At 43.5% G+C, this 17,837-nt stretch overlaps 5 protein-coding genes across 6 annotated transcripts; 2 read left to right on the forward strand and 3 right to left on the reverse strand.

Annotated features, from left to right (window-relative positions):
• Positions 1–582: 582 nt before the first annotated feature.
• LOC6614207 lies at positions 583–1,316 on the reverse strand. Its single transcript, XM_002038616.2, has 2 exons — positions 1,167–1,316; positions 583–1,111 (listed from the first exon to the last, which is right to left on the reverse strand). Exons 1-2 carry the CDS (start codon positions 1,185–1,187, stop codon positions 689–691), a joined length of 444 nt encoding a protein of 147 aa, XP_002038652.1. The 5' UTR covers positions 1,188–1,316; the 3' UTR covers positions 583–688.
• A 366-nt stretch (positions 1,317–1,682) lies between these two features.
• On the forward strand, positions 1,683–8,243 carry LOC6614208 (GPN-loop GTPase 3). Its single transcript, XM_002038617.2, has 3 exons — positions 1,683–1,835; positions 1,898–2,556; positions 8,051–8,243. The coding sequence occupies exons 1-3, from the start codon at positions 1,791–1,793 to the stop codon at positions 8,196–8,198; spliced, it is 852 nt and encodes a 283-aa protein (XP_002038653.1). The 5' UTR covers positions 1,683–1,790; the 3' UTR covers positions 8,199–8,243.
• LOC6614209 (glutathione S-transferase 1-1) lies at positions 3,003–7,923 on the reverse strand. 2 transcript variants are annotated; one of them, XM_032720754.1, is made up of 4 exons: positions 7,135–7,923; positions 4,732–6,668; positions 3,974–4,121; positions 3,003–3,911 (listed from the first exon to the last, which is right to left on the reverse strand). In XM_032720754.1, exons 1-4 carry the CDS (start codon positions 7,597–7,599, stop codon positions 3,345–3,347), a joined length of 3,117 nt encoding a protein of 1,038 aa, XP_032576645.1. In that variant the 5' UTR covers positions 7,600–7,923; the 3' UTR covers positions 3,003–3,344. The 2 variants fall into 2 exon arrangements, with proteins under 2 accessions (XP_032576645.1, XP_002038654.2); XM_002038618.2 differs by lacking the exons at positions 4,732–6,668; positions 7,135–7,923 and adding an exon at positions 4,340–4,406.
• A 99-nt stretch (positions 8,244–8,342) lies between the features above and the next one.
• LOC6614211 (centromere protein J) lies at positions 8,343–11,237 on the forward strand. Its single transcript, XM_002038620.2, has 2 exons — positions 8,343–10,248; positions 10,309–11,237. The coding sequence occupies exons 1-2, from the start codon at positions 8,410–8,412 to the stop codon at positions 11,167–11,169; spliced, it is 2,700 nt and encodes an 899-aa protein (XP_002038656.1). The 5' UTR covers positions 8,343–8,409; the 3' UTR covers positions 11,170–11,237.
• Positions 11,229–12,142, reverse strand: LOC6614212 (MAGE-like protein 2). Its single transcript, XM_002038621.2, has one exon. The coding sequence runs from the start codon at positions 12,029–12,031 to the stop codon at positions 11,330–11,332; it is 702 nt and encodes a 233-aa protein (XP_002038657.1). The 5' UTR covers positions 12,032–12,142; the 3' UTR covers positions 11,229–11,329.
• Between the last annotated feature and the right edge of the window lie 5,695 nt (positions 12,143–17,837).

Consider the following 17,837-nt stretch of genomic DNA (forward strand, 5'->3'; position numbering starts at 1 on the left):
ACGCCCTTTTTGCACGGGCTTGAAAGCTTTTAAAGTCTTAAAAATGTGAATCTAGCATCATCTTAAGTTTGAGTCAAAAAATCTAAGAAATATCCGTTGCAGTTATATACTTGAGAAATTGAAAATCAAGCCAAGGGTCATGAAACACTGCACATATTTTTGCTCACTTTAAAAGTAACTGATTGATTTATCATAATGGGTACTTTTTTGCACTTAAAAAGTATGTAAAACAGGTGTAAACGTGTAGTTTTTAATTCTAAAAGGCTGATATAATTTCGACCAAGCCCACTCAGCCTTCGTAAAATTCGGTTCTGCAATAAATATTTAATTATTCTGAATAATAGAACTTTTTCGTTTTCTATAATAAATTGTGATTTAAAAACGTTAGAAAGTCGTGACGGAAATGAGCAACCTCGGAAACAGTCGCATTCCTTTTGCCATATCTGCAACTCGTTTATTATTATCTTATATTTATTTGCTTTAATATATTGTGACCATATAAACTTTTTCGATAAACTACCAGTGTTTTTAAATATATTTGGTAAGTAAATGTTGATTACTAATATGAAATAAATGTATGCGCTTTTTTATCAACATTTGTTTTATTAGAGTATGTTGAAAAGTCAAAAGCGAAAGTTTAAAAATGTTTTTGTTTTTAATATCATATAATATAATGTTTCTTCTTTACTTATCCTAGTTGCTTATGTTTAAGATTTATCCGTGTTTTTGTGATAGATTCCTTGAAGTCGCTGAAGGACTCGGCCACCTCACTGAGACATTCCGCCTGGATGTTTTTAAGGCAGAAGAAGATGGAAATGGGATTACCATTGTTTAATCGATAACATAGGCGCTGTTCCAGATGGGAGGGCAATCCCAGTCGGGCCAGGACCTTAAGGTCGCAGGACTCGTACTTCGGGTGCTCCCCAAGAAACTCGGCGCACTTCTCATACACGTCCACGCACTGCATGGACTTCTTTTCGCTAAAAATGAAGTGCCTTAGGACCTTTCGGGCCTCCGCGTCATCCAGGATTCTTCCGACACTGTTCGATAGCGCGTATATCCTTTCCGCCTCGCACAGTTTCATGTTCTCCATTAGTTCCGCATAACTTTGCTGTAGTTTTGTATTAGTTTTATTTATTTAATTTATTAATTATTTATTAGCGAACCTTTTCCGAACTGGGTGCCATGCTTGAGTATTTCAACAGCAATAATTTCAAAATAAAAACAGTGCAAATGTATGGGCTGCCCCTTTTATAGTCTCGGTGCTCTCTCTGCTTACTAAGTTTTCGGACCTTTATCTTTTATAACTCATAATTTTTTTGGAGCAATAAATTGTTTACTTTAATTGAATCATCAAATCATAGTATGATCATCTGTTTTAGAATTACAAAAATGTGTGATTATTGTTTTTAAAGAAGTTGCAAGTATTTTATTTTGATTTCAATAATATAGAAATGATTGTTTCAGGCATATAAAGGAAAATAAATCTAAATAAACCAGAGCTTTCAAAGAAACATAAATGGAGCTAGTTCCGAATTGTTCTTTCCATTTACTGTGTGATTTCATTGTATAAAGTTGAGCATACTTTTCGCGTAAATAATGCTGTTTAAATTTTGAATTCTTGGCGGGCCACATGTAGTGCTGCCAACCTATTTGAGGCGGATGTTAATGGTGCTAAGTTTATACGTTGCGCAGCACTACAGCTGGCGCACGCTATGTTTCACATTAGAATTTGTTTTGTTGCGGAATTTAATTACTGAAAGTAACTTATCACTTACGACTTCATAATCATGCGGTTCGCCCAAATAATTGTGGGCCCGGCAGGCAGTGGCAAGGTATGTCCACAAGAACGGCAGCCGGTGCGTTCCATTAATCTAACACCCAAAATTCTCTCCAGTCGACGTACTGCAGCTTAATGCAGCAATATGCGATGGACTGCAAGAGAAATATCCAGGTGGTGAACCTCGATCCGGCGGCGGAGCACTTCACCTACAACCCGCTGACCGACATTCGCGATCTGATCCACCTGGACGATGCCATGGAAGACGTGGAGCTGCACTACGGACCGAACGGCGGCCTCATCTTCTGCCTGGAGTTCTTGATCGAGAACCAGGAATGGCTGAAGGATCAGCTTTGCGGCGGCGAGAACGAGCTGATGGTGGGCGAGCCGGACGATGACTACATCCTGTTCGACATGCCCGGCCAAATCGAGCTGTTCACTCACCTGAAGATGGGCAGGCAGCTGGTGGAACTGCTCGAGTCCTGGAACTTCCGCACATGCGTCGTCTTCTGCTTGGACTCGCAGTTCATGGTGGACGGCGCTAAGTTCATTTCCGGCACCATGGCCGCACTCAGTGTGATGGCCAACATGGAGCAGCCGCACGTCAACGTGCTGACCAAAGTGGATCTGCTGAGCAGCGATGCGCGGAAGCAGCTGGAGATATACCTGGAACCGGATGCCCACAGTCTGATGGGGGAGCTGACCATCGGGACTGGTTTTGGCGAGAAATATGCAAAGCTTACGCAGGCTATTGGCGCGCTGATTGAGGATTTCAGGTGAGCTAATCAATTATAATTAATTGATACGGAAATCGGTGTAGCGGAGTGGATTTTACTGAAATTACAGAGTCTAAAACATTTTGTTTATTTTGATTTCTTAAAAAAGCTACATTTTATTTAAAGAGAGACTTTTGTATGTATTGTACAAAAATGTCGACTAGTTCGTGGTTGTTAATATTTCCCATTTAGTCCTCTTATATTACCAACATAATGGTTTTATTAAAATCCGTGGGTTTTTTATCAGCAGAATTAAATCATTTTAAATGAAACGCATTTTTGGTTTTATCTAAACGTTTTATTATAAATGATAAACACAGGTTGAATAGTTCTTATAATAATAAACAAGGTTGATTAAAGAGTTTCTTGCCATAAAACAACTTCAAATTGTTAGCAGAATATGATAATATTTTCTAATAAGACAAAAATAATGGAAATATGTATTCTGTTGAAAAAAATTTAAGCTTGACCTCCATTGTCTTGCAATTTCAATCGCAGAAAATTTTGAGGGCACATTTTAATACTTTCTTACATTTTCTTACATTTCTGGGTACCATTCTTTTTAGCCTTATTCTTATTTTTATTATGTTCATGTCAATTTGGAAAGCAAAACAAGCTATAATTATATATTTTTATATAATTATGTTATTAGTATTATATTAATATAAAATTATATAAATATATATTCATATCTTTATATATATATATCGAATATTTCACAAGAATTAAAAGGAGAACGTTTTTCACTTCCCTTGCTGGCAGGGTCCTAGTCTTAAAACTACAATCTACTACTTCAGGCCCTTAGACTTGCGCGTCGGATGGAATGGGTGCTCCATGTGTGACAGATCCGGTGGGTTCTGCTCAAACGCACTTATCTCCTGCATGCCGCTGTTGGCGATCTCCCACAGCTGCGGGTATTCCGCCTTGAAGGTTTCGTACCACTTGTTCACCAACGGATACTGCTGCAAGTCAAAGTTAATTGCCTCCAAGCAGATCGTGGCCGAAATGAGAGCGAAGTCTGCAATGGTTATGTTGTCGCCTGCCGCGTACTTAGTGCCCAGTCGCTCCAAATAGGTTTCGAACACCTCAAGTGCGTTCTCCACCTTCTTCAGCGACATGGGCGTACGTTTGTAGTCGAAGAAAATGGGCGCCATGCTGTGGGCGGATATGGGGGCGTAGTAGAATCCCATGTTAAAGCATAGCCGCTGATTGATCACTGCTCTCAAATTGACGTCCTGCGGATACAGCGTTGAATCCGGCGCGTACTTGTCGCAGAGGTATTGCATAATGGCAATGCTTTCCGATAGATAGAAACCGTCGTCGTCCAGCACGGGGATCTCCTTTTGCGGATTAATCTGCAATGCATTTCCAATTTTAACGGCTTCAAAATCAAAGTCAGGGCTCCATATGCACATACCTTCGAGTACTCCTCAGAGCGATGTTCCATGGCGCAAAAGTCCACGTTGATCAGTTGATATTGTATATCCAAGGCCTTCAGGCACATGCGAACGGCCAGGGAAGGCGGCCCATCGGATACGGCGTAGAGTTTCATGGTGTATATGGGTCTGTGGGTACAAAGCGATCGTTAGTTTTGTGTATTTGTCTCTTGTTCGACCGGTTTGCTTGTAGCTTAAAAGTGAAAGCAATTTGCCTCTAGTGTCTATATACTATATATCTATTTTTAGTTTAATTATTGCTGATGCTGTTTTAGTCTATCGCAAAATTCTGTTCAAGAATTTCTGGGCTTTTTAAGAAATATTTAAAATACTAAATGATAACTGACCCAAAATTAATGTTGTACTCTCGAGCAGCTTTCAAACCATACTGATGTGCTGAATCAACTTGCCAGATATGGCAGGTGTTCATTTCAATGATATTCAAAACTAGTTTTGCGTTTGAAAGACATTATGCTGACATAGGTTCACAAATACTCTGCCTGATTTGTCGACCCTTAAAGGCCACAAGTTCTTTATAATGTCGCATTATGGGCACAAAAGATGATTTGACCACATTTACCAGCATTTGTAAATCGAGGTATTCTGAGTGTGCCATAAGTTCTATCCTATTGTTTTTATTCATGCATGTATGTTTTTTAGAATGTTATTTTTTTTTTGTTTTGAGGAATATCACTATGTCTATGAACCTGATTTCTTTCTTACTGGTTGGTATACATACACAATAGAGCCGTAGCCTTCCATTTCATCGGCTACTTCTTCGACAACCTCAATGATGCCATCTGTGTTGTCCACATCCACGTATTGTTGATCGTCTTCCATGTTCATTTCGACGCCTTCCTCTTGCTCCTGGTACTCTTCCTCCACGATAACAACATCATCGTCCTCATGGTGAGAATCCGCTCTTTGGGACACGGATCTGCTGTTATTACTGCCGCTAATTCGAGGCTTCTTGTGAACCACAATGTCGCTGCTGATGTTAGACACATTCAGACGCTCGATGGCCAAATCTCCATACTCCTGCTGAATCTGATCCAACGATTTGCCTATAAAGTGCAGCGGCCGAAACTTTAGGTTCTTGTTATTCTTCTTGTTGATCTCGTTGTATAGCCTCCGCTTGATGTCGTCCTCGCTGAAAGGATGGCTGTGACTGTTGTAAACACGGAGCACACGAATAGAGCCATCCTTTTGGGTGGCCGTCGAGATGCGGCTCTTGCAATTAATGTCCGGATCGCGGCTTTTGATGCACACCCAATAGTTGCGCGAGATGACGCCGCGGTTCTTGGCGTGGTATATATAGCCATCGACGCACAGCAGTTCGTGCCCCTTGGCAGATCTCAGGGTACAAATCTTTGAGAGGTCCATGTCCGGCTGGGCGCCCTTCGCTGGCTCTGCTACATCGCGTCGCCTACGTATATTCGTGATCTGAGGCTGTCGAACTTTCGGCAAAGGCGTGGATGCATAACCAGCGTGTGGTTCGAGCTCATCTAGTGCGTCGGGCAGTATCTCGATCTTGGCGCTTATGTTGTTCGCTCCGTCCTTAAGGTACTGCACTATCATGTTCGCTTTCGATTCTGGTTCCATTTTGATGGCGCCATCGATGCTAATCACCTTCTTCATAACCACATTACGCGTGTCAATGGGTTCGTAGCTTTCGTCGACGCTGTTCTCCGCCTCGAAGGTATCGCCTCCCTGGCTGGCCGACCCCTCGTCGCTTTCGAAACTAATCTCTTCAGCGTGCTCGATCTTTTGCAACTTGTGCGCATTGTCCTGATCCAGCTTGGCCTGCTGCTTAAGCCGGCGAGCAATTTCTTTTATATCTGGATTGTGCGTGTGCTCCCCATTGATACGAAGCACTACTGGTCCGTTTTCAACCGGGTCTAGGGTAATGCGGACGTGACAAGTGTTGGCCTTGTCGCGTCGGTTTATGCATGTGAAGAACATGTGGCCGTTGGACCTGCTTTGGGAGTCGAAGTGGAACAGATGCTGACTCAAGCAGAGCACCTTACGACCCTTGGCCGAGGGAAGAAATGTGAACTTGGTCAAGTCGGTCTCCGTGAGCGGATTGTGGCTCGGCGGCGGCAGATAGTTGGCAATTACGTCGAATGCCGCTGGCCACTTGGAGCTGTGGTGTATTTTCGGGTCCAGCAGCGAAGACTCGTCGTCCCCTTCCTGGCTCTCGAGCTCTTCGTTGCCTTGAATCCCTTCACCTTGGCTTCCGTCCGTTCTCATGTATATATCGTAGTTATCCTCGCACTCCTCGATTATTATGGATTCCAAGTCATCGCCCCGCTGAGCTGTGTCGAAGGTGTTTTCCGGATCGAAGTACTCGAGATTGGGGCACTCTGCCAGCACATCCGAGGTATTTTCGTCCTCCACCAACACGATTTGGTGCTTCGAAAACATGTGCATCAGTTTAGCGGCCGAGTAGTGCGGATGAATGTGGGCATCCGTGTCGACGGCATGCAGGCGATGTGCTCCCGCCAAAGTCGCCTCCGTGCAGATCCTGGCCGTGCACTCAATGTCACGCTTGCGCACACAGGTCCATCGGAATATGTCGCCCTTGTAGGACTTTCCGGCCAGGTAGTACAGATGCCCATCGATGCAGACCATCACGCGGCCATCGCGGCGCCGTAGCATGTACACACGGTCCTTGTCCTGCGGAAAAAGATTTCATGTTAGTCATTTTTGTGCTGTGAAATTGTTTATGAACTAAAAATTCTACTTCATGAGAATCCTATTTAAATTTATTTAGTATCGGTCATGTTATAAAAATTATTGATTCCCATTTTTTAAAAAAATCCCTAACACTTAGTTTCGGTGTGGAGATACATGGTATTTTTTGAATCATAAATGATTAAGCTTTGGTATTTATTGTCCTTCTAACGGTCTGGCCGTTGGATTTGCAAATTGGAAAATAAAAACAAAAAACCAAATTGGCGGGAAACCATTTCTCATTACTAAAGTGAGCAAATTCACATTTTAAAAGTAGCGCTGGTTACCGAAATATGAATAAATATTAATATCAATGCTCTTTCTGAAAAAGAGAAGCAGCTAGATTCTAAATAAATAGTTGAGTTCAGTATTCAGGGGCATGGGCCGTACAGTTGGCCTGGGGCCGTACCTCAAAGTCCAACTGGAACGAGGCCTCCACGGTGGAGTTGTCTATGCTTCCGTAGATGAACTCCGGCGGATTCATGCCAGCGTTGGCGCGCTCGTACAGGCGTGCTCTCTTCGGCTGGGTGGTGCTGTATGCGTCGTTCATCATCATTACGGAGAGCCGCTTGCGCTGGGCCACCTTGTTGACCTCGTGATCGCTGCAGCGCGGGTGGATGTGGGCCAGAACGACGTCCACGACGACGTGGCGCGTCTTGTCCAGCGGATCGGGCAGCATGGTGCAGATGCGGGACTTGCAGGGAGTGGACTTGTCCTTGCGCCTGTTGCACAGCCATCGGTAGGTGTTGTTCCGCCCGATGCGATCGAAGTGGTACAGATAGTCGTCCACGCAGAGCATATCCACGCCCTTGGCGGAGCGCACCACGGACACCTTGGACAGGTCCATGCCGTGCTCCTCAACGGGCGTCTCCATTTTTGAATTGGTGCGCTGTTTGGCCCGAGCCCGGAATTCAGCGTTTTTCGATTTGCCCTCGAAAAGTGTTTTGTATCGTAAATTAGGCGATTTTTTTAGTGGCTGGCTGCCTGGGATTTGTTGGTTGGGATTTTTGGTGGTATTTCGTCAGCTCACTATTTGCGCGCCTTTTTGCAAACGCCGGCCATTTACCGGAAACGCACTGATTTATTGCAGTTTGATGCACTAATGGGGTTTATTTTTGGTTTTTTTCACTCGATTTCAATTGCACAAGCACATTTTCTTTTGCGACGCGTCGAAAAATGCTTTTGTGTGGGATACGAGGGTTGCGAGCTATGCGGTGGCGTTGCCACTTGTCAAATCGGTTATTTTTGTGACGTTCAAAAATTATAAATAAATTCAAAAAATAAAAATAAAAATTATAAATATTGATGTTTATTATTATTTACAGTTTGGTGAGATTTTTCCCGTTGGATTCCCAGGACGAGGAGAGCGTGGGCGATCTGCTGCTGCAAATTGACAATATCTTGCAGTACGGCGAGGATGCAGACGTGAACGTTAAGGACTTTGATGAACTGGAGGAAGGGGATCAGAATTGAAAAAAAAAACAATTTTTCATATTGCTTAAGAAAATGTACAATATTTTATTTTAAATAAAAAATTAAATCTAATCAAAACGCATATTTACCGCCATCCCTGACCACAGAGCTGCCACTCGTGCAGTGTTGGACAACTGCTGCCGTAATTTTAAATTCCCCTACGCGTACGGCGTCTAAACAAAATTGCGATTCTAAGAACGAATAAAAAAGCATGCAGGAGGCTGGTGGAAGTCCTGTTGGAATGCCTCTGAGCCAGGAGGCCATCGCGCAGCGGCTGGCGGCGCTTAGTCGTTGGCAGGACGAGCAGAAGCGGCTGCTGCAGGAGCGACAGTCCAATCAGCGCGTTTTGCTCGGCTTGGAGCAACGCAATATGTACAAAATGCTGGGACTGCTACACCAGGAGACGGAAAGCCGCGAAAACAGTGTGTTGGAGGAGTGGGACGAGGAGCACTCTATACAAATGCCGCGACTTGCGGCGGATCCGGACGACCACGAGCCAGAGATTCCAATGGCTGATCCCCAGCCGGCCAAGCCCAAACGCCCATTTCTGCGTCGCGGCGAAGGCCTTAAGCAGCGGTTCAAGATCAATCCCGACCAGCTGCGCCTGGAAAACCTGCCGCGATACAAGTTCGCTAATGCCCACCCTCAGTTCCGCACGCCTCAAACGAAAAAGGGTATTCTTAAGAAACACAAGTCACCTCCCAATCCTGCGCCTCCACCAGCTCCCAAACCCCCAGAACAGCTCGATCTCAACGAGCAGCGCTTTCAGCAGATGCTTATCGGCAAGAACGCCTGCAGTTCCACTCCAGACCTAAAGTCTTCCTATGCGTCCTCCACTACTGCCTCGAGCATCTCGCCCAGAGTTCGATTTGTCGAGCAGAAGAGCAGGGCGGGACAAACCACTCATGCCGATGATGAAGCCTCCTCGGAGGCCAGTCCCATGACAGGAGTTTGCTGGGCCAAGGTGCTGGACACACAGAATATAAAGCCAGCGCAAATCCAAAGACGCTCTGCTCAAATCCGAGTGGAGGATGACAGCAATGTAAGCATATTCGAGCTACTCGAACAGAAGGCCACTGAGGGAAACATTGACATGAACTCCAGCTGCATTCGAACTTTTATGGCGCGCAAAGATCAGCGACGCCGAATAGCCGATGACTCTGACCACATTGTAGTCACACAGCAGGTGCGTCAGATGCGATTGCAGCCGCAGGTGGACCAGGTGCTGGTACAGGAACTGCAGGAGGAGGACGAGGAGGACAACGAACCGTCCAGCGATCAGACCCTCACAATGACACCCATCCAGGTGGGGAATACCCAAGTGCGAGTGCGTTTCTCCGACTCCAATGACACGCACGAGTACTCCGATGCAACCACTCTCAACGACGGCTCCAATATTCAGCTCTTTGAACAGTTTAAGTCTGCACTCTTCCAGGCATTGGAACAGAAGAAGAAGTCAAGTCCCAGCCAGCAGTCGGAGGAACCCATAACCAAAGATCTTCAGGAGAAGGCCAATCTCGTTCGCTCTCGCCTTGAAGAGCTGGAGACAGAGATAGCCACCTTCAAGGAACAGAATGCCCAACTCCTTCGCCTGAGGCAGCAGCACGAATTGGAGAAGGCAAAGTGCACACAAGATCACATGGAGGCCATGGAACGCGTCCATGACGAAAAGATTCAAGCTGAAATTTATCTGCACGACGAGCGCATGAAGATCGAGGAGGAACGCCGCAAGTTTGAGCAGCAAATGCGACTCCACAAGAGCAATGCAAACAGCAAGGAAAAGAAGGAGATAGCCGCCTTGAAGCAGGAAGTGGAGGCACTGCAGCTTCAGCTCAAGCAAAAGGAGCAGGCGCATGTTTCGGCACAAGCAAGACTGCGCGCTCAACTGCGGGCCAGTGAGAAGGAGCAGCGAAACTACCGTGACGAGATCGAGCTGCTGCGCAGGGAGAACAAGCGCCTAGAGCAAGAGCTGGTCAAGATTGGCCGCGAAAACAACAGCAAGATGCTGCAGGAGATCAATCGGAACATAGCGCGGCTTGCTCCCAAAGTGGTAAGTACAATCTGACGTTGTTTGTGTGTATATCGTAATGTAAGCAATGTCTTCTTTTAGTTACCATCCGCCACGATGTCCGATATCCTCGATGAGAACGGTCGGCGCACCCAGTCTCTGGATGGTACTGCTGGTAAGCCTGCCAAGCAGCGAGAGCCGCACAACCGTCGTCAGAGTAGCGGCAGTGCCCAAGTGAGAAGTCGGAGTCGCTCATTGGGCAGGAATAAGAAAGGACCATATGCTCTGGATGAGAGCTACGCCTCCAGTAGTTCTGCGGAAGTGGAGGAAGTTCAACCGCCTGTGACCGCTACGAAAGCTGATACCCCCCCAGCGGCTGCCAACTCCAGCAGTGACCTTAAGCGGGAGATTACGAATGAGGATGGCAGCAAGGACATTTGGTACCCAAACGGCAATCTGAAAAAGATTAGCGCCGATGGCATGAACGTGCGCATGCTGTATTTCAACAAGGATATCAAGGAAACTAACATCAGGGAAGGCACAGTGAAGTATTACTACGCTGAGACCAACACTTGGCACACCTCCTACCTAGATGGTTTGGAAATACTCGAGTTTCCCAACGGGCAGACGGAACATCGCCGCAAGGATGGCACTGTCGAGATTCACTTTCCCAACAACAGCATTAAGATTGTGGATCCCAGCGATACGGAGAAACTGGAGGAGTGGCGTTACGCGAATGGAACCCATCTAGTGCAGCTCCGGAATGGTGACAAGATTCTCAATCTGCCCAATGGCCAAAAGGAGATTCATACCAAACTAAACAAGCGCAGGGAGTATCCGGACGGCACTGTGAAGCTAGTGTATCCAGATGGCAGCCAAGAGACGCGCTACTCCAACGGGCGCGTTCGTTTGAAGGACAAGGATGGCAAGCTGATAATGGACACAGACTATGCAAAGTATTAGAGTCGGGTCTCTGCTTCCGTTGTTAAGTATAGTTTTAAGTAAATAGAAAAGACGTGCTGTTTTTAAAAGATCATGTTAATCTATTCTTACTGATACATATATTATTTGGATTTAAATTTGTTAGATTAAATTCTGTAAATTAACTTAGAAGGCGGACATTCTACTGCTCCGCGTTTAGCCCTTCTTGGGCCATGGAGAGGTGATGCTCGAAGGCCTTGGGATGCTGATTGAGCAGCTTGGAGGCGAATTGCACCATTTGCTCGAATGTGAACTCCGCCTTGGCACGTGGTCCCCAAAGGAAGAATGTCTTGGGATCATCGTAAGCACTGAGCTGTGAGCGTTCCCGCTTCAGATATTGTTGTCTCACAAATGTCTCCTCGATCTGTTTGCGCAGATTGGCGCCGAAGTAGCCATGTTCCTCGTCGGGAAAGATGTTGAGCATCTCCAGCATAGCGTACAGTTTCGAGTCCTCGATGCGGTTGCCGCGCAGGAAGATGTACATAAGAATGATATACAGCAGCGTGAACTGCGGGCGTTGAGCCGACGTCAGCTCGTGAATGGAGGCCACCGGCTCCTCCGCAGTGCAGATTAACGTCTTGGAGGTCGCGTCCAGTGGGGTTAGAATTATACCGAATCTTTCGGCCAGCAGATTAGTGACCAGCGGCAGGCGGCTCCTCAGTTCGCTCTTGTCCCCAGCCACCGCCAACAAATCCTTGTCCTTTATGGGAATCTTCTGGGCGGTATGATCAAGGATGTAGTTTAGAATGGCGCGAACATTGGCGTCGACCACATGAACGGGTTGTTCAGATGCCTGCGAGAGGGTGGCATTCTGGCTTCTAGCTGCGCGAGAAGTGCTAGCCATTTTGGGTTAATTTGATTAACAAGCTATCAATTTATCAAGTTTATTTGACTATTTAAAATGCAACTAAACAAGAATGCAGCGATCATATGTTTTTTTTGCACTTTTAAAAGTGTACAAGCTTGGCGTTGCCAGAAAATAATTAAAAAACGAGACTTGATTTCAGTATTAAAATACCAAATGGGCGCGCAAATTAAATTGATTCAAAATCGTTACTCTGACAATAAAATCCGGAAGCGCTTATTATTGTCCTTACCCATCGTTTTCTCTCGCATCCATTTCACTTGGCTGCCTATTATATGCACTTTCAAGTGCAAATGGCCACTCATTGGTCTCGTTTGAACGCACAAACTGGGCCAAGAGCGGTTGAAGTGCCTACTCTTGTGGGTTTGTATTGATTGATTTCCTTTTGCTGCCGCCTTATTTCTCTGTAACATTTAACTCTCAGTATGAAATTTACGCTGCATCGAAACGTTTGCTAAATATCGAGCAGCTAAACGCACTTTGCATAAAAATTGCCATAGCAGCCTCAGGAGGTGATGTGTTTTTAATTAAAATGGCCAAACCGACGCGACGTGCAGCAACAGGAAGCAAACAACTTTCAAAACTAAACGCGAATGACATGCACGGTCAACATTCCCCACGGATACTCAAAATAAACAGAGACCGAGCCAAACAAAACGAAATGGAAATGCATTTGGCACAGACACACGCGCCGAAGTGCACTTCCAGACGCTGCAGAATTACATGGACAAACATATTTTATTGCCTTGAAATGTGTGTTTTAGGTGGCGGTGGCGGTGGCTGTATCTCTGCGGTGAAAACTAGTTACCTGCGTCTGCGCAAAGTGCGCGATCCATAAGTGATAAATGTACAGGCGGAAGGCAGACAAAAGTTGGCTGGCCTGGCGGCAAGCTTTAATTGATTCGTCATTGTTCCGGCTTGAACAAAAGCAGAATATCGCGGAGTTCAGATTGTTAAAGACAGCCTTTGTGGCCGCCTGAAATGGATATCCGCTGCGTTCTGCAATCGATTCTGCTTGACCAGCGGCTGTAATAGCACCGAAATTTGCATGCCAGCAAGTGAAATTACTCAAGATAGCTAATCTCGCAGAAACGGCGGCTGAGTGAGTCAACAAAACGCACTGTCAACGCGAAGACTTAGACTTTCTACACACAAGCAAACAGTTTTGCTTTAAAAATGCGCATTGTAACGCTGGAGTTTGTCAACTCGAGCCCTTAGTTTTTTATGGGCAACTAATTGTAGCCAGGCGGTGTTGGAGAAATGTCTCATTTACTAAAAAGAAAGTCAAGGTCTTTGCTGAGCGACGTGAGCGGCGAACTTGCTTTGCAGCCTGGCTTTTAAAGGCCATAAACAATTAGCGAATGACATGAGCATGCCATTTAGAATTTTCATGATAAACAAAATCCCATGACCAGCCAATAGAGTAACGACAACGGGTTTCGCAGCAAAAACTATTAATAAATTAATAACAGAATCACAAGAGGCAGCCGACAAAAAAATGTGTGCACAAAAAAGAAAGCCAATATAGGAATGAGGAATGTGTGGAGTTTAATGCTCTATATGATCGGGATTAATCGTTTTTAAGTGACTTTCAGACTTAATATCTTGAGGATAATATCTTAATATCTTAAGGAGCTGAAAGTTTTTTATTGCGAAAATAATATGAATGAAAATAAAAAGTGATATTAAAAAATAAATAAATAATATTACATTTAAAATGCAGAAGAATTGGAGGCACACATACATACATCTTTTAATATTCTTAGTTTTATTTAAAAAAAATTTATTGCAAACATTCAAATTGTGCTTTCTTTTTTTGATAAGAAAACGCTGATAAATGGCATAGTTTCCCAAACATAAATCTCTTATCTTGTAGTTTCCTTCTTTTTTTATGTTCCCAACTTCTCTGGCCAAATATTATTCTTCAGCAAATGGAATGATTTATTTGCCTATAGAAGTATACAAGTTGGTTCTTACAACCTCTTTCAGTGAGCAGATAACCCCGTTTCGGCCGCAATGGCATGGAATCGAGAATATAGCAACAAAAGCCGGCTGCCGGTTGCGTGCTGTTCTTTAAAGTGGACTGCCTTCAGCGGAGCGGTTTGGCATTCTTGTCCAGCAGCTGCCGCTCGAGGTCGATCTGGCTGATCAGCTTTGGCCCGCGACCGGCACTTCGATTAGATTATGATTTGCGCCTCTCTCAGAACGATCAGCTTTCCGCTAAATGTCAATGGGGCTCACAATAAAAAAAGGGGGCTAAACAGAGAGTAGCTGTGAGCGAGTTGAGTTTAGTTCTAAAACAAAAGACTTAGACAACAAACTTGTTCGGCTTAATTAAGAGGCCAAATTGCTACACCCAGGCCATGGCCCACAACGAAGCAGCTATTCGACCTTTTACACTTAATAAATTTCGATGCAAACTAGACGCCGGCCACTGATAATCAAATTAAACGCTTATCAGTTAGTTTGCCAAATGGCTGCAACAATCGTCGCAATTAAAGTCGGACAAATGATCAGTGAATCGACTTCACTTGGGGGCCAAGTTCACTCGTGCATGCCTAATTGCGTATACGCACCGTGTGACGACATCGAACTGCGGGTTGTCTACTAAAAAATGACTGAAGTCTAAGCGGATCTAAATTTTACGCATATTCGTAGTGGGAAAATACGGCATTTTGTTGCTCAATGGTTGCTACAGTTAAACAATTCTAAGATGCCACTTGTGCGAAATATAAATTCGTTTATTTAAATGAATAATATGCATTTGGTATCATTTGAATAAGATATTCGCTGCTAAATATTTTTCAAGGCCGTTGTATTTCTATTTTTATTGTATTTTGTATCTTTGCATTTTCATTGGTCTTCAACTTGATCTTTTCGCTGCGTTTGAGTTTCGCCTTCGTGTGTTTTTATTGCTCTCGAGATTCACAATCTCTCGTTTGGCCATTCTAAAGTGCTTATTAATTTTATAGCCCGTGATTCGATGACTTTGAAGTGGGCCAGCATATACATAAGCTACGACTGAAACCCACATCCCCATAACGTTTATATAAACATTTAATAATTATTAATTACATCGAAGTGGCCATGCCGTTTTGTCTGGTGGCCGTATAAGTTGGTCAAAATTAATGGTGTTTTGGCTGACGCTTGAAAAATGCCCATCTAATGAGTCACTTCAGTTACCCAAACCCATTGGGGTAATTCTCCACACCGGCCAAATGCTAAATAGTTCACTTAGTATCCGGTGCCGGAATTGAAACTAATAAAATGTCAAGTTGATTTTTCTCGAACACACGTTTTCGGTGACGTTTTCGCCTGGCGAAGGTCGATCGGCAGCTTTTTGCAAGCGTATCACATGAGCCGAAATGTGAATCACATTTTCGGATTTTGTATGCAGTCGACGACTTTGTCGCAAAGGCCTTGAGCTCCGCACAATTTGCATGAGAGAGTGCCAGAAACAACAATGTCCAATAAATTGTTGCATAAATCGCGGCCAGCTTCCTGTGCCAAAAACTTTCACAAGCCATTCGCCAAAAGGCAGAAATTTTTAATAATTATTATCGAGCTTGGTGTCATGTTATACATGCATCAATTTAATGGCTTTTGCAACACCGAAAAACCGCGATTTTCCAACTCAAACGATCGTGAGAAGATCTGCACTCTGCAGTCATGGTCATGGTCAAATGGACCATGATTGACAAGCCAGCGACTTGGTTTATGTTAATTTATTTTTTACTGGTGACTTTTAAACATTTGAAGTTCTCTTGCAGAAATAAAGATGAAAGTGCTGTGAGAAATTTACTGTTCTAGGCGTAAAAGTTAAGTTTAAAAAGTAAAAATTTATTTTTTTATATCCATAATTTATATAAGAATAATTACATTTATAATAATTTCATATAATTACATTTTATTTATTTAAAACAAATACACAAGTCAAACCCTAAACTAAAACTTCCATAGAATGTTATAAGTCTAAGAAAAAAGAAGCTGCTTTTTATTATGAAATAAAAATGCGACTCTTAAGCTACTTATTTTGTCCCTAATTTCAATTTATGTTTTCTAAACAAAACACGAATGTGTCCGTAAAATCTCTGAAGGCCAAAGAAATAAATTCACTGTCGCAAAGAATTCCCAGAGCAAAACCTTTTGAGTCGCGCGTCGAATATTCAAAGAAATTCTGTTTAGTCAATTTAAATCCCGAGCAAGAAGATTATGCAGCATACATACATATATATGATGTCATGTCTTCGAAATGAAGTTTTGGGTTATTTTTGAGCCTGAGCCTGGCTTGGTTTTCAGCTGGTTTATCAGCATCTGGGCATCGTTTCGGCCTTTTTGAACGCATTTCATTAGGGGCCATATATATGTATCGTATATATGGACTTATGTGCACATAATATGGGTATAGTTGTCTGAGCGGTGTCTGCATTCACAACCGGTGTGGCTGTCTTCGCACCGGCTCGCCTTTTGTTTGTTTTGTGTGTAGAAAACATACATATATATAAAACATATAGTCTCCAGCGGCCTCAGTCAGTCTGCAATGCATTTAAATGCAGTTTGTATATATATTATATGCTGCATGTGCATGCTTTACTTTTACTTTCATATGCAACTGGTTGGTTGCTGGCTGCCAAAATGGGGAAGTGCTGGCCGTCCGATTGTGGGCCTCGTTTCTCTCAGTGTGCGCGTTGTTTTTCTTGCAACTCCCGGCTGCAATGAAAACAGTTTGTAAAGTGATTGTCAATAATTTTTGGTGGCATGTCGCTTAACCGCTTTGACAATAAACGGCAATAGCAATAGCAACACAATGGCAGCTGCTACACTTTTTGCTGGCTTTTAAGCCACGTTCGTTGGCCACATTAATTGTGCTTGTATTGACTAAATTAAACTGCTGTAGTGTTTTTTAAGCCCGAAATTTATTTTATTTATTTGTAGATATTTGTAGGTTAATTGTTGTAATCCCTTATTTAATTCGAGCACTTGTGAATGGATGAGGAAATACGAACTATCGGTACAATAAATTCCATTTTATCATGGCAATTAACGAGCAATGATACCAAATATCGAGCAGTTTTCAACTAAATAAATATGGGTAGCTTACTTATCATTCCGCCTGCCTTGATTTATTTGACTTTAATCATCCAATAATAAACACTAAAATGTAGACCAAACAAAGAAAACCGAAAATTAAGCCAAATATATTGACGTAATATCAAGCAAGCTTCGTTGCAGAGCAAATTGGTTAAATGCCTTTTGTGCACAAATAAGGAAAAATGAACCAATTTAAAGCGCACCGACTTGGCTTCATTTTACTCGGTGTCGCTGGCTTTTGAAACAGACCCAAAATTCGAGATTAAATTGAAAGAGATTTCGTCTGGGTTTCATGGCCTTAGTTTGGCCAACTCTCTTCGACTTTTATCATGAGATTTTTTTATTTATTTATTTTTTGATGTGTAACACGAATGAAGACATTACCAGCAAAAAGCAGGTGGAAAAACGAACTGAGAAAACTTGGCCCCTCGCAATGGCATTCGAAAAATTCATTTTTCGCGTTTTTATATAATGTGGATATGTCTTTTCGCTAATTTCGAATTTAATTTCGAGTTTCTATGTAGATTGTGCTCATAATTAAGCCAATTACTATTGAACAACTTTCGCTGCTATCGCATTGCATGCGATTGGGTAAATCAAATCACACAAGTATCAGGTTAACCAGGTCCCCATTCCAACGATGGAAGGAAGTGGGTGCTTAGGTTGATGGCCATTTGGGCTAGATAATTGGCTA

Source organism: Drosophila sechellia, chromosome 3R, assembly GCF_004382195.2.
Source record: "Drosophila sechellia strain sech25 chromosome 3R, ASM438219v1, whole genome shotgun sequence".
Taxonomy (NCBI): domain Eukaryota; kingdom Metazoa; phylum Arthropoda; class Insecta; order Diptera; family Drosophilidae; genus Drosophila; species Drosophila sechellia.

Excerpts from the sequence above, each read along its gene's own strand:
- LOC6614212 (XM_002038621.2), bottom strand. The coding sequence starts at position 12,031 with ATGGCTAGCACTTCTCGCGCAGCTAGAAGCCAGAATGCCACCCTCTCG.
- LOC6614211 (XM_002038620.2), top strand. The coding sequence starts at position 8,410 with ATGCAGGAGGCTGGTGGAAGTCCTGTTGGAATGCCTCTGAGCCAGGAG. Across the intron at positions 10,249-10,308 it reads CGCGGCTTGCTCCCAAAGTG|TTACCATCCGCCACGATGTC; the intron begins GTAAGTACAATC and ends GTCTTCTTTTAG.
- LOC6614207 (XM_002038616.2), bottom strand. The coding sequence starts at position 1,187 with ATGGCACCCAGTTCGGAAAAG. Across the intron at positions 1,112-1,166 it reads TGGCACCCAGTTCGGAAAAG|CAAAGTTATGCGGAACTAAT; the intron begins GTTCGCTAATAA and ends ACAAAACTACAG.
- LOC6614208 (XM_002038617.2), top strand. The coding sequence starts at position 1,791 with ATGCGGTTCGCCCAAATAATTGTGGGCCCGGCAGGCAGTGGCAAG. Across the intron at positions 1,836-1,897 it reads GCCCGGCAGGCAGTGGCAAG|TCGACGTACTGCAGCTTAAT; the intron begins GTATGTCCACAA and ends AATTCTCTCCAG. Across the intron at positions 2,557-8,050 it reads GCGCTGATTGAGGATTTCAG|TTTGGTGAGATTTTTCCCGT; the intron begins GTGAGCTAATCA and ends TATTATTTACAG.
- LOC6614209 (XM_032720754.1), bottom strand. The coding sequence starts at position 7,599 with ATGGAGACGCCCGTTGAGGAGCACGGCATGGACCTGTCCAAGGTGTCC. Across the intron at positions 6,669-7,134 it reads CGTTCCAGTTGGACTTTGAG|GACAAGGACCGTGTGTACAT; the intron begins GTACGGCCCCAG and ends CTTTTTCCGCAG. Across the intron at positions 3,912-3,973 it reads GCTCTGAGGAGTACTCGAAG|ATTAATCCGCAAAAGGAGAT; the intron begins GTATGTGCATAT and ends AATGCATTGCAG.